We start from the raw sequence: 23,895 nt of genomic DNA, 5'->3' as shown, positions 1-23,895 counted from the left end.
GCTCTGCGGTGATTTGTTAGATATGGTGGAGAAAACAAGAGTGACCACCAGATGTCACTAATGTGTACTGTGTAAAAAGCTTTGAGTAATGAACATTTATTCGGCACAATTTGATGAAAGCCTCAAACGCTAAAAATCATATATTGTGTTAAAGTCCTTGTTATTTGCTGCTGGAGAAATATGGTAAATCTTACATATTAAAATAACGTTGGAATAACGTTCTACAAACCAAAAAACTAATGTTCTATTCCCGTTCAGAAAACTTTCATGGACAAAAAAAAAAAAAAAACATTAAACAACATTAAAAAAGAATGTTTTAGGAACCCAAAATTGTTGGCTGGGAATGACCTCCCTGTAGGCAAAAAGAGCCACATGGCTTCTCTGATTGCAGCAACTTCCATTTTTAGTGGTGGTTGCCAAAGGCAAGGCATCAATAATAGTTATTGCTCATACTTAAACTCCGGCACGCTACTCCTCCCGCACCGTTTCTCGTAGCCCCATGAATGAGGTGTCAAATCGACCGGCTCATTGAGGAGAAGTATTCTATGACTTTTCTAAGCGATTGGGTGTACGATGTTCGTCCAGTGGGCGATAAATCAGCCAAAAAATGTCCCATAGACTTAACATTGGCACAAAATTTGTAAGATCATATCTTTGGATTAGAAGGTCATAGAGACTTGGGGTTGGGCTCTTTTGATTCAGTCTATTATGTATTCAATAAGTAGTGATATAACAATTCATAGCCATGCCCAGAGATGGGCATAAATACATGGAAATGTATTTAAAATACAAATACAAAATACTGTGTGGAAAAATGTATTTAAATACAAATACAAAATACTGTGTGGAAAAAAATGTATTTAAATACAAATACAGTATTTTGTATTTTGAAAATACACAAAATACATGTGAAATTGGCCATCCAGTGCAGGTACAGGTCACAGTGAATGAAGAAACTACATAGGCCTACTGACTTTACATTCCTAACCACTTTCTTTCTTTCTTTCTTTCTTTCTTTCTTTCTTTCTTTCTTTCTTTCTTTCTTTCTTTCTTTCTTTCTTTCTTTCTTTCTTTCTTTCTTTCTTTCTGGCCTATGCAAAACCTATGCAAAATAGCAGCCATTTATATACTTATTTCTGATTACAATGTAGTCTATTGCCTGTGGTGAACACTATTAAAAAAATCATACTGTATGTAAAACTGTGGGAACCTTTTCTGCTATCTAGCAAAGAATATGGATGGGCGAAATGACAAAAATCACAATTTTACTTCACAGTAACAATATCATGGTTTCACAATTCTCAATATCAGTTTTGATTCCACAGCATAAACTGAATTTCAAACTCTTTTGAGGTGTTTTATTTTCATTAATTTTTTTGCAGGTAGTCTCAATGCTTTTTAAGTCAATTTATGTTTATTTTATGTAAAGTTTATTTGTTTCTATAAGTTTATTAAAATTAGAAAGTGTATCTAAAATTTTAAATTAGAATTAATTTAGATTAATTTCAAACTATTTACCCCTTTTTTATTATTATTTTTATGTACAATAAAACTAAAAGCTGAAGATTTTTGTGGTGTATCATTCATCAGTGTTTGTTTTTCCACTCCAACTTTCCAATAATTCCTGCCCACTAAAAGCTGCACGGATATTTGCTTACCCCACAAATAGGCCCATCTATGTAAACGATTTAGAAAAAGTTCCATCAATTCAAACTTTATATCATCGCTATGATATGTAGTGTCATATCACCCAGCCCTAACATGCAGTAATGCTTTAAAGGTTGTATCAGCAATTTCACCATAGACTGTAAAAAAATATGGACGTAGTGTCCGTGACGTCACCCGTAGGTTTCTGAAGATAATTTTTGAAGCCTAAAGTGGGCGGAGCCGGCCGTCGCCATCTTGGCCTTGCGTCACTCCCGGATAACAGAAAATGGGCAAAGAGGCTGAGAAATCACGCCCAAATAGCTCGACGTGATCGAGTTAGCTCAGGCTGTTAACGGCTCTGGGCAATGCTATAATGCTACTGACAGTACCAAGTCTGCGACTGCACAGTACCTCGCGCTAAAGTGACACTTGATGATGTAAAGTCAATTAAAAGTTCCTGTTTTTGCCCTTCGAAATATTATAATAGTTAAAAGACATGGCTACAAGTGAGACTGTGTATCGTGATTCTGTACTATTCTGCTAGTTGAAAATGTATTATGCAGTAACTTAATATTACTCTGAGAGTGTGTGACAGTGATTTATGTGCATAGCCTACATGTCAGTCACTTTTTTATAGTCTATGGTCCGTCAGCGCGGCATCGCTCGTCAAGGTCGTAGAGAGCTTTTCAGTCCATTTTAAATTCTGATTTTGGCCGCCTCTCAAATGGGTTAAACCATAGATATATTGCCTATGAAGTTCAAGTAAATGCGCTAGAAAATCCGCGCTCATTCATGGATGTGCATTTATTGCATGGACGGAGAAAGCGCCGACGCCTGCATGATTTCATCTGACGGTACATAAGCATATTATAATCCATCTGTTCCGTGAGAGCAGAACGAACAAGCCTTTATTGACGTTTTTAAATCTGAAAACTCCAAAAAGCAACGAAATTGTCAGACATCCATTAGTGCATGTTCACAGAGGAAAACAACTGAAATACAGCGCTGGTTGTTCTCTCGAACGATACTCGACGACAACGACGGAATCCAAAGCCGTGGGCTTTGTACCCAAGTAATGGGTGTATTAAATTGTATGAAATAATCCGAAAAAAAGCACAAACACTACAGAGAAAGCAAGTTCAGCAGCAACATTTGCTGAGGTGAAGTGACGGCTAACAGCAGACAAACGGCTAGCATTGACATCAGCAACAACCCACCTGTCACTCAAGTGGCCACACCCTTAAATTAAGAAATTTAAATATTAATCAACTAAACGGATGAGTTATAAAAAAATGCACCCCCCTCACAGTTGTTATGAAGGGCAAAATTAGCTGTATAGACCAAAGCCACATAGAGATCCAGGCTGTAAACATGTTTTTTTTCTGCTGTAAAGTTGGTAATTTTAACATGGGGGAGATACAGATTTGACTCACTTCTGCTGCCAGCCCAAGCAGCCAGTCAATGAATTGCAGTTTAACTCACTTCCGTGTTGGTTTCAAGAGAGAGAAGGGGAGGTTGCCGCTTGGATTTCACCAATCACCGACAGGGGCGGGTGTTATGAGGTTTTGGTGTTCTCCGACTTCGCGTGCAGCTGTGCGCGAGCACAAAACCTCACAACACCCGCCCCTGTCGGTGATCGGTTGGAACACTCTTTATTTTGGTTTTGAATGGTGGTGAAACCAATTGTTTTTGTGTGCAGATCTCAGAGCCTAGGCTGCCTACAGAGACGCGTTTTTTGACGGCATGCTTATGGGACGGGCAGCTAGCGGATTGTTAGGAAAGATTAGATGAATGTGATCATTTATGTTTTGGCCTGAAATCACTGATACAACCTTTAAACACATTTGACAAGCTAGTTGATAAAAATCAACTACTGGTCAAGAAGACTGATTGGCTAACGCTATTTTCCCACTTGTCTGTGCTCTTTTATTCTTTCATGTTAACTGAAGTGAATAATGCACTATTTTAACTTTAATCAACAAGTAGAATTGATCATGACATTCACCTTATTCCAAAAGAAATCGCTGATTCAATGCTCAGCTAGTGAATGTCTGAACTAGCTGATGCACAAAATCAATACCCCGATAAGGAGGTTGACTGGCAAAAAGTATTTTATGTATTTTGAAAATACAAAAATACTCATCTTAAATGTATTTAAATACAAATACAAAATACTGTGTGGAAAAATGTATTTAAATACAAATACAAAATAGTATTTTGTATTTCAAATACGTATTTTAAATACATGTATCTGAAATACTGCCCATCCCTGGCCATGCCCTAGCAACCAGTTACAGGACCCTAGTAACCATTAAACAACATTATAAGCAAAATATCAGCACCAGAACATTGTAGAAACACAGAGTTGGCATTTTTAACTCAGACTGGCAAACAGTCGTTAAATATCAACCCGAAACTATATAAGCAAACCCTAGTAACCTTAAAGAGTACCCTAGCAACCGTACAAACACATGAATAAGCTAGATATCTCAGTACCAGAACATCGTATAGATGGAGGTGGGCTCGTTTGTTTCGGTTGGGAAACCAGTCTGTAAATATCACCATGGTAACTGTGTAATCATATCCTAGCAACCGTTTAGAGCCACTTAGCAACCATATTACAATATATAGAAGCCATATTTCAGCTCCACAACATTGTAGAGACATGGTTGTTGACTCGTATGCAATTATGTACAACACCCTAGCACCGAGTGCTGAGTTTTGCCATTGCAAGCACCACTCACATTTTCTTCAGGAAATGTACATTCTAGTTATTTTTAATATTACTTTGAACACAAAACGTTGCTTTATTCACAAATGCTTTATTCTAGCCTACAATTTTGTGCATAAGTTAAATTTGTAACTTTGCATGGAAACATTGGCGCCTCTGCCTTTCCAGCCAATCAGTTACGCCTATTCTGTAATCGTCACAGTGCGTAAATGAATTAATATTCATCATGATTTCGCAACTCGGGCTTCGAACAAAGCTCTACTCTGCATTTACGAAACGCGCCTTCGGTTTGCCGTAGATTTCCTCTACTGAGGTTGAGCATTGAGCAGCACGTGTAGATGAGCACTGTGCTTGAGTGTGTTGTGAACACGTTTATTATCGCTTTACAACAACGGCTATTGTTCTGCAGAGATCGTTGAAGATCTGTCGCATCAAACCAGTGCGACAAAAGTTATTTTACACCAAGTATCCCAACAACGCATCTTCAAATCATTTGGTAAGTTATTCGTTTCTTAGCTTTGCTGTGGAAAGCGAAGTAATTTATGTGGATCATATCCTTAGATCATACCTAGTGACAACACAACATACAGTATACAAACTATATAATAACGATGTGAACTTGTTCTTTATTCAATTATAGCAATTGGGGTTGTTGCCTTTACAGATGTGTAACAAACTCGTGGTCTTATTGTTAGCACATGGTACATGCATACATCATGAATTATGATAAATGATGGCTGAATTTTAATAGCCTAACTTTACCAGTTAACGTATACATTTGAGATTTGAGAAGCGAAATTCCTATAATTGGTATTCAGAGTTACTACCACAGTTACTGCTGTTTTTAAAGTGTGTTAGCTTCAGGTTAGTACGAACACTGCCATCAAATAATTAATCAATAAAACAACATCGGAAGATTCAGAAACCGTATTACAATAATTAAAATTGGTCATTATTTATATTTAAATAGCAGTGACTAAGTAACTATGGCATTGTGGCAGAAACTTTTGGTTCCTCAAACATTTTGGTCCCCAAATCTTCCTCATGTCCACAGCATCATGTAAATGATCAGCTGTGTTGCAGTGACTCATGCACTGAAAGCTTAAGAAATATATTTATTTGTGTATCTGCAATGTTGTAAATGTTTGATGATTAATGATATGGTGTTCTGTGAAGAAACCATTGATCATTAATTTGATATCTAGTCAAAGTGTTTCACAATTAAGCCTGTTTGTTTCTTCAGAGAATTGATAATGTTGGTGTCATAACTGTGAAGTGCTTGCTCATTATGAGATGGAATTTGGCTTTGTAAGATAAGATTACACTTAGAAATTGATCTTCATTAAATGATTGTGATTTTTATTTGAACAAGAAACAATAAAATCAATGTTACTTTAAATTCTGCAGACTGGTTTTATGTTCACAGGATGTTATTTATTTATTTATTTATTTTTTCTCTCCTGTCAGATTAATCATATCCTACTATTTCTTTTCATTTATCCAGCACATGATTAGCAGTATGAAGTATATTCTGGTGACGGGCGGTGTGATCTCCGGCATTGGGAAAGGCATTATAGCCAGCAGTGTGGGCACGATTCTCAAGTCCTGCGGCCTGCATGTCACAGCCATCAAGATCGACCCGTATATCAACATAGATGCAGGAACCTTCTCACCATATGAGCACGGTAATCTCACACAACTCATCATAAAAGCTCCTTCCACTTCTAAGACTTTTACAATTAAATGTTACAGTACATGTAAATCATTTCTTGACCATTAAAACTTGCCATAAAAGAATTTAAAGAAACAATCTGTTGTTAAATGCAAGCACCACTATTATTATTTGAACAAAACCCGAACCCTAATTATTAGACTTACAGACGTTATTTCTCTAATCATGCAGCTTGTTAAAGTGAATTGCTACTTGCTATGAAGTGATCAGATATACCCTAGACATTAGCTATATTTACATGGAACTAAATAGTTAGTTCAGATAGATGGCTCAATTGAACTGAAAACCTTCATATAAAGGCTTGGGTTAAATTCTTATTGGTGATTTTCTTTAATAATCATATAACTCCTTGGTCTGTATAAAAATTTGTTTTGTTTTTTGTAGGTGAGGTGTTTGTTTTAGATGATGGGGGAGAGGTTGATTTGGATCTGGGGAACTATGAACGTTTTCTGGACATCAGGCTTACCAAAGACAACAACCTGACCACAGGAAAAATCTACCAGTCAGTCATCAACAAAGAGCGCAGAGGAGATTACCTGGGCAAAACCGTACAGGGTGAGAAGGGGGTGTTATATTAATGCGTGTAATAGGGGTTGCACAGACATTGACAGCATGTCGCATACTGTCTGTAGATCTTAACGTGTATAGAACAGTCGTCTAAATGGGCTTTAAGCATACTGTGTTTGTCTATGTTCTCCATATGTTTCATTATATAATCATTTGTTCCAGTGGTGCCACACATAACTGATGCTATTCAGGAGTGGGTGATGCGTCAAGCTAAAGTTCCTGTAGATGTTGATGATGTTGAGCCCCAGGTTTGCGTCATTGAGGTGAGTAAAGATAAAGTAAATATTTTAGGGCTGTGACAATTCCTAGATTAAATTAGAGTAGTCGATTTTAAAAAAAAAATCCTCCAATTTACCCGTGTCGAGTAACCAGCAAAATACCGGAAGTGGCTCATTCCACAGATGAAAAACCATGAACCGCATTATTAAACACGCAGGGCATATATTTATTTAATTGAATCGCAGCCTTTGAATTGAATTACATGCGTCTCAGAGCGGCTCCGTTCACGGTAAATGATGCTCCACGTGAACCGTTATCATTAACATGCTTGGAACACGTCTCAAACTCCATCCCTGCATATGCTGTGAGTTTGGTTTGCTTATAACATTCATCTGGAAATGCAATGTGCTCCATTTCATCAGATCTGTAAGGTAAATCATATAGAAACCTACCCCAACATAGGAGAATATATCAGTGTTTCTAAATATGTGAACTGTTTCAGAATAAAGAATAATTTCAGAATAAAAGTTTAAACCCTTGCTCTGAATTTGCATGTTTTGATATCCACATATTCTTCTTATAGAAAATGTGAACTGTTCACCGTTCAAGAAAAGTGGCAGTAGGATTTCTATCGTAAAGTGGTGGCTAAATGTTAAGCAAACATTTTAATTAAAAGTTGTTTCTAATGGGATTTAAGGATTTAATCTGCGTGTAACAACACCAGGCCATTGCATTCTGCTGGAATTTGTTATAACGCATAATGTACATAATATGTTTGTTTATATCATGTATATTATGTATTTTAAGTGTTGTTCTATAAAACCGTATGATAACTTGCATATGATGCTTCATTTGAACCAAATATTATTTGCTCATTGTTATTATGTATTTTTTTATTTATTTTTTAGCTTAGGTCTGTTTTTTTTATTACCACAAAAAATATCTGATTACTTGTCAAAATAATCCACTGGTTACTCGTTTACCAAAATAATCGTTAGTAACAGCCCTAAAATATAATAAGTTTAACAGGTTTCTGATGATTGAAGTTTTGTACGTCTTTTTGCAGTTGGGTGGTACAGTCGGAGACATAGAGAGCATGCCTTTCGTCGAGGCCTTCAGACAATTCCAGTTTAAAGTGAAGAGAGAGAATTTCTGTAATATTCACGTCAGTCTGGTACCACAGGTGAGGAGTTGTGCGCATTCACGTCAGCGTGCACAGAACAGTGCATTATAGACCATATCACATTACATGTACGCATGCCCTGGAAATGTGAATGACATAGTGTCTCGATCGTGATGTCCAGCCCAGCGCTACAGGAGAGCAGAAGACCAAACCCACTCAGAACAGTGTGAGAGAGCTCAGAGGACTTGGACTGTCACCTGACCTGGTAAGTCAAGTTTCATAGAACACGCGTATGTTCAAAATTGTCATTAGCTTGAAATCTACAATTAATGCATTTAGAACGATCTTCTCTGAGAGTTTTGAGTGTTCTTTTGTTTTTGCTGTTGCAGATTATGTGCCGATGCTCCACTCCACTTGAAAACTCTGTTAAAGAGAAGATATCCATGTTCTGTCACGTGGAACCTGAACAGGTTAGTCTGGATCACGCAGAACTGAAAACCACCCATAATGTCATAACAGTTTATTAAACATGATTATCAAGAACATGTTGGAAAACGTGTAAAACGCTGCTTTTTGTTGAAGCTGATTTTAAATGAGTCTCATACATTAATAATTGAATTTATAGGTACAGGAGAACTGCTCAAGAAAATTCCTGCCTAATTAACAACATGTGCATATGCACATGAATTGGTTCTTAACCTCGTTCTAATGTTAACAAGTTTGTAGTATACGAACCATGCGCTCGAGGTTAGTAATTTGGATAAAACACACCCAAAACATGTCCATATACAGTTGTGGTCAGAATTAATGGCACCCCTGGTAAATATGATCAAAAATAAATCTGCATTGTTTATCCTTTTGATCTTTCATTCAAAAAATTCGCACAAATCTAACCTTTCATTGAAGTAAAATAATTGAAAGTGGGGGGTAAATCACATTATGAAATAAATGCTTTTCTCCAAAAGCTAGCCATAATTATTGGCACCCTGTTAATAAATACTTTTTGCAACCTCCTTTTCCTTTTTAGTTTTTTTCTATAATGCCTGATGAGTTTGGAGAATAACTGACAAGAGATCAGAGACCATTCCTCCATACAGAATCTCTCCAGATCCTTCAGATTCACAAGTTCATGTTGGTGCTTCTTCTCTTCAGTTCAGCCCACTCATTTTCTATAGGGTTCAGTTTAGGGGACTGGGACGATCATGGCAGAAGCTTCATTTTGTGCTCAGTTACCCATTTTTGTGTTGATTTTGATGTTTGTTTTGGACCGTTGTCCTGATGGAAGATCCATTTTTTTTTTATCTGTTGGTATTTGCTAGAATCCATAATACCATGTATCTGAACAAGATGTCCAGGACCTCCAGCAAATAAATAGGCCCACAACATAAGATCCAGCAGTATATTTAACCGTGCATGGGGTACTTTTTATCCCTGTTTGCACCAAACGCATCTGGTGGGTTTGCTGCCAAAAAGCCCTTTTTTGTTTCATCTGACCATAGAATCCGGTCCCTTTTGAAGTTCCAGTCATGTCTGACACTTGAATATGCTGGAGTTTATTTTTGGAGGAGTGAGGAGGATTTTTCTTGAAACCCTCCCAAACAACATGTGGTGATGCATTCCCGTTTATTAAAGTATGAAAGTTATTGAGTAATCATGATTTGTTGTGCAAATTTCATGCATAAGGTTGTGAGTATGTAAGCTTAGTGAATGAAACCCAATAATCTCAGTTGGTCTTCTCTATAGGTGATCTGCGTACATGATGTATCGTCCATCTATAGAGTGCCGCTGCTCTTAGAAAACCAGGGTGTTGTGAGTTACTTTTGTCGCAGACTAGACCTGCCCATTGAAACCAGACCCAGGAAGATGCTTGCACAGTGGAAAGAGATGTCAGACAGGTTAGAACACATTTAAAACTGATTCAGGATCAGTTTATAAATTGATATTGCGCCATAATGGATCATTTAGGCTAAGGTTATCCTCTTTTGCAATCTCTTTCATATCATGATCAGGGCAAAAAAGACCAACAAAGGCTTATTTTGATGTTGTCTGCATTGTGTTTGTATGGTAGATCGGACAGGCTATTAGAGCATTGCTCCATTGCTCTGGTGGGGAAGTACACCAAGTTCTCAGACTCGTATGCCTCTGTGATCAAAGCCTTGGAGCACTCCGCTCTCGCCATCAGCCACAAACTAGAGGTTAAGGTGGGTGAAACCTGGCTTATTGCAATTGGTTTAGCACACGGGTAACTACTAATTCAACCTTTTAAAGAATAGTTTCTTTAAATTCTGAATATACAATTGAATCAATAAATCTTTCTCTTCTTCTTGCTTCTTTCTCTAGTATGTTGACTCTGCAGATTTGGAGCCCAGTACATTACAGGAAGAGCCGGTGAAGTACCATGAGGCCTGGCAGAAACTCTGCAGTGCAGAGTGAGTAATGCTTCCAAATACAATGACTGCATTTACATGGCTGATTTTACACATTTTAACATCAATCACATCTATTCTGCTTAGTAAGATGACGTTAACATGGTTAAAGAACTTGATTTTCCTAGTTATCCTGATGTAGTTTTGTTAATATTATTGCTGCTGTCTCTCATGCCATCAGTGGTATTTTAGTTCCGGGGGGTTTTGGAGTACGAGGGACAGAGGGCAAGATTCAAGCCATCAACTGGGCCAGGAAACAGAAGAAGCCTTTTCTGGGTAGGACTTCTTTAAAAATGAATTTTAACTCCAATGTCCTGGAGCGGCTGTGAATGTAACCCATCTGTACTATTCATCTTTCAGGTGTGTGTTTGGGGATGCAGCTAGCTGTGTGTGAATTTGCTAGGAACATGTTGGATTGGACAGGTAAGTTCTTCCTTCACAAAAGAATGTTGTACTCATGACTCCATTTACTAAGCCATGTTGCATAATGTGTGACTCTTCTGTTTTACCTAGATGCTAACTCCACGGAATTTGACCCAGAAACAAAACATCCTGTTGTGAGTAAATGTGGATTTCTGGTTCATTTTGGATTAGAAACAGTAGAGCAGATATAACTGTGTAATGTTTTTAATTGGTCATCTCACAGGTTATTGACATGCCAGAGCACAATCCAGGGCAAATGGGTGGAACTATGCGGTTGGGAAAACGGCGAACTATTTTCAAAACCAAAAACAGCATACTTAGTAAGTGCATTTCACTAACTGTAATGCCATATTGATGAATTAATAGGGAACTAGTTTAAATGCATGATTTATCTCTCACAGGAAAACTTTACGGAGACGTAGATTATGTAGAGGAAAGACACAGACATCGCTTTGAGGTACGTAATCTCTACTTTAAAGACAAAAAAAAAAAAAAAGATTAGGTGGTTGTACACTGTAATAGTGAATATAGGACTATGGGAGTATTCACACTGAATCTGTCATGATTTTGCTTGTGCTATAAATTAAGCACTCTTAAAATTTTAATGTGCTTTTTATTTGACTGTTTGACAATTTCACAGTCCTTCCATCCTTTCGTACATTAAGACTGATTCTTTTTGCTTAATGCAATATGTTTTGTTTTTTCTCTTCTGCTTCAAATATGTTGTTAGATATGGCAAGTCGGTTTATTTCTGTGAATCTGATTCAATTTTGAACGGACTCAATTTTGAACTGTTTCAGTATGTCATCTGATGGGTTTGCATCGTCTCTTACATTTTGCTTGCTGTATAACAGCCTTTTCTCCATCAGTAGCTCAATCACACTGAAAAGGCTGAACACCTCAATCAGTCCAACTGAGCTCAATCCGATTTAAAAGGGGTGATGTAAACCTCAAATTATCCCATCGACGGGAAAAAAAAAGCTTGTAAATGCTTGATTTTCCAGGCGCATTGACATGATGTGTGTTAACATACATTTAAACATGTTCATTTACATCTCATGTCTTACAAACTGGTCAGTAAATGAAATTGAATGTTTGCAAATAAAAAAGCTTTTCTGACATGTCAGCTTTCTTTTTAAATATTTCAAGGTAAAAAACAGCAATTATACTCAATGTAGGTCCGGTGACATTATCATCGCAACGGCTTTCTCCAGTTCTGAAGGTGGCAAATTAACATTGTGTATGCACTTAAGTTTTGTTCAGAAATCTTGTAATGCACATGTAAACGTAAACCGGATTGCAATGTTTAGGGTACGGATCGGATTCTAATTGACAAAACTTAGTGTATGTAAACATACCCAATAAAGGTACAAATGATTTGAAATATCCTTAAGTGTAGTAGCATGCATGAGCCCAGTATTATTCCTTCTGTCTGAGCAGGTGAACCCAGAGCTGAAGCAGCATTTTGAGGACAAGGGCTTCCATTTTGTGGGTCAGGATGTGGAGGGAGAGAGAATGGAGGTCATAGAGCTGGATGGTATGTAAAAGAACACAAGACAAATTCTCAAATATACCAAGATGATTTGAAATGTTTTGTTTTGTATTTTTAGGTTTGGTGTTTAAAAATGGCAGTGTGAATTTAAAGCGAACCAGGACTATCATTTTCTTTTTTGTTCGAAACTAAAAGAACAATTAGAACTAAACTGAAAGTATGAACAACCTTATTAACGTTAGCTGCTTTTCCACTGTCGGGCCATTGCGAGCCAGGGCTTTCAACGGGCCGGGCTGGACTAATAGCCTCGGACCCGTAGCACCGTGCCCAAAACAAAACTGCGTTTCCACCGCCGGGCCATTTTTGTTGTTTACTTAAGGATTTAAAACCAAAACAATCGATGTTCTACCACGTTTACAATAAAAAGAGATGCGTTGATCATAATGAATTAATTTGTGTTAAGATTGCACATTAGTCACACAGCAATAAAGTGGTTTACCATTATTTCACAAAAGAAAGAGGACACACAGGAATATACCACCAAAAATACGACCTGAGGAGCTTATATTTTCAGTCAGAAACAGAGGAAGCTCCCGTAAAACCAGAGTCTGAGGCCTGATCAAGCCCCGGAAGTGGAAACGGGGCTAATGTTATATTCAACTCCTGTCATGACCAGTCATTTTCTCCATAAGAATACCAAAAAACAGGAACCATTTTTAAGAGATTTTTAAAGCATTAAGTTCATTCATCTAGAGCAGTGGTACCAGCACTAAAAGGAAATGCAATTTTTACAATTGAAACAAGCACATCAACAAAAGTGTGATTTACATTTCTGCAGTAATCGACAGCATGCCAGAGACTGCCCATAGACCCTCAATTTTTTTGTCCACAGAATTGATCAATTTGACTCTAAATTATTTTTTTTTCAGATCACCCGTATTTTGTTGGTGTACAGTATCACCCAGAATTCACATCCAGACCGATAAAACCATCTCCACCATACTTTGGCCTACTCTTGGCTGCTGCGGGGAGGCTTCCAGGTTATCTCCAGAAAGGCTGTCGGTTGTCGCCACGGTATGACGTTCCCTAAGCAACTAAATTTATCCCAATGTCATCCCAAAATTTGTCAATTAAAAGCTGGGTTCTGTCTCTGGAAAAGAGACCTCATACAAACCATCTTGAAGCTGTAGATCATTATCTATTATAACAGCGGCTATTTGACAAGCTCTGCATGATACTAAATTATAGTCGTTTTCTGTTCACAGAGACGCATACAGTGACCGAAGTGACAGCAGTTCTCCAGACTCAGAGGTTGCAGATTTTAAACTATGTTCAATTGCTCAGGAATGAAACCACTACTGTTAATGTAACATGATCTCATCTGTAAACGGCATGATTACTGGGCCTGCTTTTTGAGAAAGAAAATGTGTGCTGGTATGTGGTTTTAAATTGTCCAGTTTTAACAGTCAATGGAATGGACTGAGTATACATGATCAGCAGTTTTGTTTAAGCTGTCCTTTTTTCCTTGTTTGTGCCTGTAATCATGCTAATTAAATGACTTTCTTTGGGCAGCTGTTGCATTAGATAAACGTTTGTTCATTTCATTTATGTGTATATATATATATAAACAAAAACACTTTAATATGTATAGTTAAGTGACACTTGTTACGTTTGTCAAGTTTCAATAACAGGATTTGTAATGTTTTGCTAGTGTAAATAAAATGCATTTCACTGTCTAGGTTAACAGATCCAATAGTTTGACTAGGGAGTAACTGACTTCTAACCAAAAATAACCTTGAATTGTTTTAGCCAAAATAACGGTGTAAGCAAAGTAAAATGTGATAACGTCAAAGAAATGAAACCAGCCACCTTGAAATCTAATTGATGACTAGTCTATATTTGGGTTGTTTAGATGTCTATTATAGGATTAGTTCACTTCAGAATTAAAATTGATAATTTACTCCCCACATCATCCAAGATACTCATGTCTTTCCGTCAAAAAACAAACAAAAACTCCATATAGTGGACTTATACAGTTTGAAAGGCCAAATTGCAGTTTCAATACAGCTTCAAATGATCTTGCACTAGCTTTGCACCACATATTAAGTTGAAATGTCACACATGACAGGCAGAAGTACTGACCCAGTTTTACAAGGCAAATGTGCAAAAAGCTAACCTAGACCTTTCTGCACACATTTTATGCATTTGTGGTTAAGTATATTAGTGCTTTTGTTTAGCTAGATAATATCCTTATTCCTCAGCTGGAATCATGTAGAGCCCTTTGAAGCAGCAATTTAGACCTTCAAATCACTGTACCCTTTAAGTCCACTACATAGTGAAATCCTGAAACTTAAACACTAATTTCTTTGAACAAAGACCTTGATACGTTTAATCAAATCAGGAAATTTATTCTGAAGTGAACTAGTCCTTTAAATTCACTCGCAGCCCAAATTGCCTTTTAGACTAGGTGTCTGGGCTGTGTTGGGTGGCTATTAGATGTCTTTACACAATTGTTCACTCGGTACACCACTCACGTACTTACAGAGAAAAAGATTTTGCAAGAGCCAAAAATGTCCAATATAGCACCTTTAGTTTATTAAAAACAAGTCAAAGTCACAAATGTAGAAGACAGAAGTCTTGTACAGTTTACATTCAGATTAAGTTGGACTTGCACCACCCATGTAAAAACTTGAACTTCCACCTGCTGGTCAAAAGCTTGAGCACCTAAAGAGAAACATGCAAAACAATTAGCTATAACATACACCAAAGAGACAGTTTTCACAAGCACTGATCTCAGACCCATTTCCGTAGTTTCATCCAGCAGTCACCATCAAAAAGTGATCATCATTGATCAGGAATCAATTACACCATCAAAAGCAATAGCAACATACCTGCACTTGCACTCAAGGTTAGGTTTGACTTGGACCACCCATGTAAACACTTGAACTTCCACCTACTGGTCAAAAGCTTTAGAGCACCTAAAGAGAGAAGCAGGCAATACAATGAGCTGTAAACACACCAAAGAGACAAAGTTTTCGTAAGCACTGATCTCAGACCCATATCCGTAAGTTTCATCCAACAGTCACCATCGAAAGTGTGATCATCATTGATCAGGAATCAATTACACCATCAAAAGCCAATAGCAACATACCTGCACTTGCACCACCGTTACCACAGGTAATCAGCACCTTTGAGGGAAAACAAGAGCACCATTAACAAGCTACAAATCAAAATGCAAGAAATCTTCAGCAGCTAATGCTGAATGTTGGACAGTAGAGTGACCTACACAGACACTAGCAGACAGGTGGTCAAAGTCTCCCCATTAATTTAGCACGTAATTCAAACAACCGGGTGCACGAAGAGCACCAATTATCAGAAAACGTGCAGAAAGACACTAATGACAAGTGAACTTACCAGCGCATGGACCCACAACGGGCATCTTGCAGGCAGCACTGCACCTTCTGATGAAGAAACAATGTTAAAGCCAAACAAGGACTAGATTATAACGCTGAGTAATTAGAACAGTTAAAGCTGGCTCAGAATGTTTATTTGATTCTCATAATAGAGCTGCTCTCTCAGAGAGGGCAAGTTTGTCATCATAGCCAACATGAACAAAGCCTAAAACAGAAGCCAACCTTTTACAGAAGGCTCACTCAGCCCATCTCAAAGAGCATGATGGCAGGACACTTCATCCATCCGAGAACAGTCTTATTTTGCACCACCCAACCTGCATGAAAAAAAAAAGTAACTGTTAGGAAGGGCTATGTAAAATAGGACATCCACGAAAACATAAAATAACTTGTCTTGGGGGGGATATTAACAGTTGTAGAACCAGTTACTACAAATACCATTAAACTATTCGTGTAGTAAAGCCATGGTTGATTTTCGTAAGAGTTGTCCTTTTCCTTAATGTTGCTGGGACAGCTACAGATTAACTGTTCAGCGACCGTCGGTAAAAGTTTTGCTATCGGCTCCTGTTTGACCGCGCCTGCTATAAATGAACAGGAACGGCTTCGATCAGGGCCGTGAATAGCGACTTCATTAAAATCACCAAATTTTAATATGCAAGAGCCAATTTTTCAGCTACAAGTTAATCTAATTAGTATTCGTTAACCGCTAAATAAGTTAACGTAGCGTACACAATATATACCATATTAAACTCGAATCAATACCTCTTGCAGCAGTGATTACGGTGGAACCTCGTGGTGAACCGAAACTCCACTCTTAGCGAGCACCTGAAAAAAAGCACAAAATAAGTCAGTATGACCTGCACGAACTTACAATAAATACCCACATTTATCAAGCAAACTATGGATCTAGAAATAGTAACGTAACATACGTAAAATGGTAAGATGCCGTGAAAGGGAAATATGACGGTAACGTTAGCCTAAAATGGCGCCGATTTGCAAGCTACTCTGCAAGTAGTTGCACTGAGCCACAAAACCAAAATGTTACTTTCAAAACATTAGAGATTACAAATAATTCACCTTTATTAATGCGAAATTGTAAAACTAAGTTACTTAATTTGAGACAACCTAACCGCGCTGTTACACACTACATCCCGATTACTTCTAAACGTCAAAATATGCTACGATGAACTCACAAAGAAAATATTGCTGTAACAACCAAACGATTTACATTTGAAAACTAGCTACTGAAATATACTAACGTTACATAGTTGAAGAAAACTCACCTTCATTCTTTGTAAAAGCAGTTCGAAAGAGGAAGTTCCGAATGTGACCCCAACTTTTATACAGCAAAACCTAACTCTGATTGGTTGAATGGGCTCATCGCTGATTGGTTGAATGAGGTGGCTTGGTAGCAAAGGTTGATGGGATTTGTATTTCTGATTGTATAAAATGAGTTTGGGATTTCCTCTCCGACTAATATAGGCCTATTTGATAATATCCTATGTCTCTCTTTTATTTAATCAACTGAATGTGTTCATTATGAAATATATATTTTTACTGAAAAATAAATGTATATAAAAGTAAGCAATAGAGTAATTCTCATGTTGTTGTTATAACCGTGTTTTAAGGCCTTGCTTTTACACAACGACTGCATATTATGATCTTCGCTCAAATACTTTGGGGGATATTTTGGGGGATGTGCTTGTTGAATTGTTTGATGAATCCCTGCCCCAGTGTCACGTCTATTTCAGCACCATGGACAGAGCCTATAGCCCACTACACCCTCCGCTTGGACCGAGACAAAATCAGGTCCAGTAATCTTCTATAAATAATGCATTAAAAAAAATATGCAAGTGGGCTATTTAACCAAAGGTTTTTATCATATTGCTATTTTATACAAGCAATAAACCACAAGGTCTTGAGTTACAGGGACTTACCCCCTTCACTCCGCTTCTGTTTACTCGTGGTGAAATCATTTTATCGCACTGTTTTTCGTGGCTTATTGGTTTATAAGTACATAAATATTCACGAATATTATATAAACCTATCCTAAATCCAAGCGTATATGCTACAGCTAGTCCTGCTTATATGATATAATGTGTAAGAAAATGCTTATGTCGCAAAATATGTTTTGCTTCCTCCAGTCCTCAAATGAAAGTAATTCAGGTCATTTGCTGTAGTTACACATTAGTTGGAATTGAGATGTGAGAATGAGTACATCACATGACTGCAGCACATCCACCTCACCGCCCCCGCCGCTCCGCTCCATACACTCAATGTAAACACCGTTAGCGCTCCTGCTTTGTCTTTGAGCCTGTGGCTGCCTGGAGCTCTCGACTCACTATGCCATGGATATTTTATGGCAATACCAGTTCAGGATCATTTTGCTGGGGGACTCGACGGTGGGCAAATCATCTTTGCTTAAGAGGTTCACGGATGGCATATACAGCGATGTAGCGGACCCTACGGTCGGTGTGGATTTCTACGCCCGTTCAATAGACATCGAACCAGGGGTTAAAATCAAACTACAGCTGTGGGATACAGCCGGACAAGAAAGATTCAGGTTAGTGCCCTATTCATAATAATAATAATTATTATTATTATTATTATGTTCTGTCTGCTGGCTATGTCTCCATGATATGGATTGAATGTGAAGCCTACATCACTATGATTTTACCACACAGAATGACGGCAAGTAGCATATCCATGCATGCTTTTGCGATGTCGTTGGTTGTGTAATCTTGCAGGGTTATGTTCTAGGTTAGCCCTTTATATCATAGCCTATGATTCTACTTTTATGTGCATGCCTATTATATCATTTACCTGCTGGGTTCACATTCACAGGCCTACCAATGAATGAGTTAAACTGGCTCATCTCATTGATTTGTTCAAGTGTCATATGCCTCACCTGTTTGTATTCAGTAATGAGCGTGTTTGGTTTAGTACTGTCACTGGGCTCAGATCAGCTTACCCAATTTTTGAAGCACCGCTTGCCTTCAGGGAAGCACAAACTTCCACCCTCAATGCTTTAAAGGACCATTCATGAAATGTAAAAATCAACCACCACAAAAGCCTCTCTTGTTTTTATAAATGTATTCAGAATGATCAGACTCCCACTTGATTTTTCCACATATAGGCCTATCACGCATACTAAGCTCAAATGGACACTTAGGTTCTCTGCTCAACATCCTTTCAGATATATGATCTATTGGCATTAAATGTATATTTGCAATAATTTTAGTATGGATTATTGACCAGACACCTAGAAACAAGCAACTGCAGATGCAAAAATGTATATAGAAAGTCACACTGCTTGAATGCGTGCCAGTGCTATTGCCACACTGTGAAATGTGAAATAGACAAATTAAATAAGGTCAAAGAAATAAGGAATGCATACATTTCTATAGCATCAGTGCCCTGTGAACACCCTTTTGCAGTTTTAATGCTGTATACTAGTCCTGATATGATCTTATGTTTGTGTAATAGATTATTCCAATATGAGTTTATTCTCATAAATATAACTTTGATGCAACTTATAAATTACCTTTTAAATTACATCTTGCAAAATCCATCCTTCAATATCATTACGCTGAAATGTCTGCTAGGTAGCTAAGTTAAATTACACAATTAATAATTAAACACAACTGAAGCCTCAATGGTTTGGTTTCTGGTTTCAGATGTAAATGAGCGAGGAAACAAATTAGGTATTAAAAGAATTGTCTAGGTTCTACAACAACTGTAAAAAAATAAAAAAAAAAAAATAAATAAAATATATATATATACATACTGTATATATATATATATATAAAACCAATATGCCAGAAGATTTTATGTAAGTGATTATATAAAATTCTTCAAGAGCTTCACATTTCTAACCCAATCTCACTGCAATTTACAATTTGTAACTATTTTATGTTTTGGCGTGAATATATGTGGTGGCTAATTTTTATGAATTTTTATGATCCCAATTATACGTTTTTTCTACCCCACTGATAGTTTGATGTAGGGATGGAGCTTTGTGCTTATTTTTTCGATTGAGCTTAACTTAACAAAGAATCTTAGAATTATTCGGTGCATCCGTGTAATCATAAGAGACTTGAAAATATTATCTTCTTTTTCCCCTCAGGTCCATCACTACTTCCTACTATCGCAACTCTGTTGGCGGGCTCTTAGTATTTGACCTGACGAACAGGAAGACCTTCGATCATGTGCGTGAATGGCACCGAGAAGTCAGCGAGCACATCCTGCCTCATCACATGGTCTACATCCTGATCGGCCACAAGAGCGACCTGAGCCGCGACCGCAAGGTGACGCGGGACGAGGCGGAGCAGCTGGCGGCCGAACTCGGCATCCGCTACGTGGAAACTTCAGCCAAGTGCAACAGCAATGTGGAACGTGCTTTCGAGCTGCTCACACGGGACATCTATGAGCTGATGAAGATGGGTGAGATCTCCACCCGTGACGGCTGGGATGGGGTCAAGAGTGGCCTCACCGCTAAAGTTCTTTATCCAGCTGAGGAGGAGGCGGAGCGAGAAAAGAGCTGCAACTGCTGACTTCCACAATCCACCTGTAATTGCTCACCTGTGTATCAGTCGGTCGTTGCTCACCTCGGCTTTCACTAATGTGTCGCATCATGGTCACTGCCTCAGGGCCTGGACCGCTGCACTTACCTTGTTGTTGCTGTCTGAGGTTGATGGTACAAGCCATTGAAAGGTGTAGTATATTTAGGCTTGCATGGACAGGCCCTGCTTCATATTGTTGAAATTCACCCCTGTTCTGAAGTTTGCAGCAATCTTGTGGATAACGTGTGGATAACATTTTTTACATTCTAGTTTGAGCTGTATGTATCATTGTACTTCCCATCCTCTGGAGCTATTATGGTTTATTTGGCTTGTTCGTTTCCCTTTAATCATTATTACTGTGATACCATTACCATTTAAAAAAAACATCTAGTGATTACAGTCGACACTGTCCGTCCACTTACAGATTTAAAGATCCCATAAATTGGCTTGACAACATGGTTTTCTTTCCTGTGTTGACATTTCTTATTGAAGCAGGTTGTTGGAGCTGGACAAAAGACTTGTCCTTATCCAATAGCTTTTAGCTTATGTTAGTGCTGTGAACCATGATTTGCTACTTCATATTGCTAGTCAGTTGGCAGGTATTAGGAGGAGGACATTGGAGAGCATTTGACCTGACAAATATGTCATCAATATCATTTGGTCCGTTTCCCTAGTAGCAGTAAAATTTGCTGCTACTTGGACTGAAAGCGACAAAACGTGGACTGAAGAGACTTGGACTGAAAGCCACAAAACTCCCATTTTAGATAAGAATTTGAGACAGTAAGGACAGTTGTTGGCTGGTAGACATCATTTCTGGGTAAAAAGGCAAGACTAAACCTCCTTTCTAACTAATCGCTGAGTTTGCAAATGTAATTACACAATTTCATCCATTTCTGATACATTACTTTTTATACCATTTTGTTATAACAACCCAACTTCCGCAGACATTATTATGTGCACCAAACCAAAATATTTCATTGTAATAATTCAGGAAATAATCGTAATGGCAACACATTTTAAATTGTCAACTGTTCATGGATAAATACATATTTTGTCAAATCTGTTGATGTAGTATTCATTCTCCAAAAGCATCTAAAACCTAGTGATCTGCCCATCTAGACAGCATTGTAGTGCATCATAGATGAATTCCTTAAACACAGACTGTTCCAAAAAACAGACAGAACAATTATGCTGCTTCTAAGACACAGTTTCTAGGCAGCATCATGTGTATCATCCAAGATTAAGTCAAAAGAAATGTTGATTATAAATATATCTCATTCAATGCTAAAAATATCAATCTAATTAAATGGACTGTTTTACCCAAGATTTGTGTGTGCTATGTATGTTTGTGCTTATTACTATCCAGTATCATTAGCTTAGCAACACGCTAACAAGTAGCATTTCAAAACAGTCACTTACATATGAAGTTCCATTGGTTAGCATGTCACCTTAAGCCCAAAGTATCAACTTTACGACACAAATAGCGTATGCTATATGAAACGCATAGCCTTTCAAACTATACTCCATTCGTAGCGATAGCACGAACACAGGCACTCGACACATGCGAACTAGAACATTTCATCCTTGTTCGGTGTCTGCGCTATTTCTCCAGAAGTTATGAGCGATAACAGTGTTTTTGTACTCAAAATACTTTGTACTAGAATTGCAGGTATCTATCCCCCAGATTCATGCAATGAAATGTAAGTTGGTTCAACTTAATTTGATCAAATAGAGCTTAAATGAAATAGATTTACATTTATAATTTGATTTTATGCTTGTCCAACTCAAACAAAACAATTTAATTGAAAAATAAATTATGTCGAAATGCTTCCAATTTTGTTCCCCCTATATATATATAGACAATAGACAAAACATAGTTGAGGTGTTTTTAACTAAAAGTCATAAAAACAGGTATAAGACAGTTATTTACTGTAAAACAGCCTAAAATATTAGAAAAAGGAAAAATATCCAATAGCTGAATTGAATAACATTCAATATGATGAACAAACATCTGCTGTTTGTTAATGAGTTATTGAATTCAGAACTTTTACATTTTATGTTTACACTCATTCATTTAGCAGATGCTTTTATCCAAAGCAACTTACAAATAGGAATACAACAAGAAACCAAACGTAAGGAGGCAAACACAAGAAGTGCTAAAAAAATACACAAATTTAAACTGATCAGAATAGACTGTCAGCAGGATTAGTGCTCATGGAAGAGATGAGTTTTCAGCCATTTCTTGAATATTGTCAGGGATTCAGCTGTCCAGATATAGGGTTAGGAAGATTGCACATGTTGGAAGTCCAGCCATAAGAGCATTGCAATCCAGTCTAGAAATGACAAGGGTCTGGACAGGAAGTTGTCTGGCATGCTCTATTAGGAAGGGCCTGATCTTCCTGGTGTTGTGCAGTGCAAACCTGCATGATGGTGCTGTCTTTGCAATGTGGTCTCTGAATGTCTGCTGGTCATCAAAGATTACCAAAAGATATTTGTCTAAACAGGAGGGAATTATTGATGAGCCTAGATGGATGGTGAAATTATGCTGAATCGTAGGAGTGGCTGAGAAGAGATTCTTTGCTAGATTGAGTTGCAGGTGATAGTCTTTGCTGAGATGTCCGCCAGGCAATGCAAGATCAGTGCAGCTACCTAAGATGAAAAGTAAAGTTGTGTTTCTTCACATAGCAATAGTAGGAGAATCCACGTGCCTGTGTAATATTGAATCCTAGTAATGTATACGAACATATGGAGAAGAGTAGGGGTCCTAGCACTGACCCTTCAGGTACCCCCATGACTAGTTGATGGGCTTTGTATTCCTCCCTCCCCAGTAAACCTTGAAAGACCATGTGAGGTAAGATTCGAATCAGCAAAGTGCAGTTCCTGTGATGCCCAGTGATTAAAAGGTGGACAAAATTATAAAAAAGGCATAAACTTCATACTTTTTGTGTGGGGGGGCATGTCTCTGCCTCAGGGGCGTCGGACTGGGGGTAAAACCAGTACTGATTACCAGGGCCCCAAAGGGAGAGAGGGCCCTTGAAAAGTCTGGAATATATTTTATGTTACCTGGATATTTTCATTTCCAAATTAAATTTCATAATGAATGTCAGATGAAATGTAAAGTTGCTGTATTGGCTGAATAACTTGGTTGATTGACTGACTGGTCCCACCCCTTGCTAATGCACCAAATGGTTTAGTCCATCTGCACGCATTTTACGTTAGTTAGTTGAGCATCGGGAGGAGCGCAAACTTCTGCTGTAGAAATGTCTTTCTCAAAGAAAGCCAAATCAGGCCCCCCAAAATTAAAGGAATGACATTAGATTTACAGATTCATGTGTGCAGAGGCCATATTATTATTATTATTATTATTATTTTTTTTGAGGAACATGGGGGCCCATCAGGACTGCCTATGCATAGGGCCCGGGATCTTGTGCTACGCCCCTGCTCTGCCTTATTCACAATCCTAAAAAGAAGATAATGACATAAATAAATCCAATTTTTGACTTACCATCAATAGGAAGTTGTCACATTGATGTTCAGTAATGCCACAATGATGTTCATCAAAC

The 23,895-nt window shown here is 37.8% G+C and overlaps 3 protein-coding genes across 3 annotated transcripts; 2 read left to right on the top strand and 1 right to left on the bottom strand.

The window, feature by feature from the left end:
* The first annotated feature begins 4,619 nt into the window (after positions 1-4,619).
* Positions 4,620-14,104, top strand: ctps1a (CTP synthase 1a). The gene is made up of 18 exons (XM_084130856.1): positions 4,620-4,874; positions 5,883-6,063; positions 6,495-6,665; positions 6,840-6,940; positions 7,963-8,079; positions 8,201-8,284; positions 8,409-8,489; positions 9,763-9,914; positions 10,088-10,220; positions 10,360-10,448; positions 10,627-10,721; positions 10,806-10,868; positions 10,959-11,002; positions 11,092-11,188; positions 11,270-11,325; positions 12,309-12,405; positions 13,290-13,434; positions 13,626-14,104. Exons 2-18 carry the CDS (start codon positions 5,886-5,888, stop codon positions 13,708-13,710), a joined length of 1,788 nt encoding a protein of 595 aa, XP_083986982.1. The 5' UTR covers positions 4,620-4,874; positions 5,883-5,885; the 3' UTR covers positions 13,711-14,104.
* An 829-nt stretch (positions 14,105-14,933) lies between these two features.
* On the bottom strand, positions 14,934-17,059 carry LOC311093030 (uncharacterized protein; the record flags this gene model as incomplete). Its single annotated transcript, XM_084130106.1, has 5 exons — positions 14,934-15,084; positions 15,252-15,338; positions 15,512-15,548; positions 15,775-15,855; positions 17,054-17,059. 5 exons carry the CDS (start codon positions 17,057-17,059, stop codon positions 14,957-14,959), a joined length of 339 nt encoding a protein of 112 aa, XP_083986232.1. The 3' UTR covers positions 14,934-14,956.
* Positions 17,060-18,015: 956 nt separating this feature from the next.
* rab42a (RAB42, member RAS oncogene family a) lies at positions 18,016-22,285 on the top strand. Its single transcript, XM_084130666.1, has 2 exons — positions 18,016-18,333; positions 19,897-22,285. The coding sequence occupies exons 1-2, from the start codon at positions 18,119-18,121 to the stop codon at positions 20,321-20,323; spliced, it is 642 nt and encodes a 213-aa protein (XP_083986792.1). The 5' UTR covers positions 18,016-18,118; the 3' UTR covers positions 20,324-22,285.
* The last annotated feature ends 1,610 nt before the right edge of the window (positions 22,286-23,895 follow it).

This window comes from Abramis brama, assembly GCF_963993115.1.
Source record: "Abramis brama genome assembly, chromosome: 12".
Taxonomy (NCBI): domain Eukaryota; kingdom Metazoa; phylum Chordata; class Actinopteri; order Cypriniformes; family Leuciscidae; genus Abramis; species Abramis brama.
This window is presented reverse-complemented; position numbering and strand designations above follow the sequence as displayed.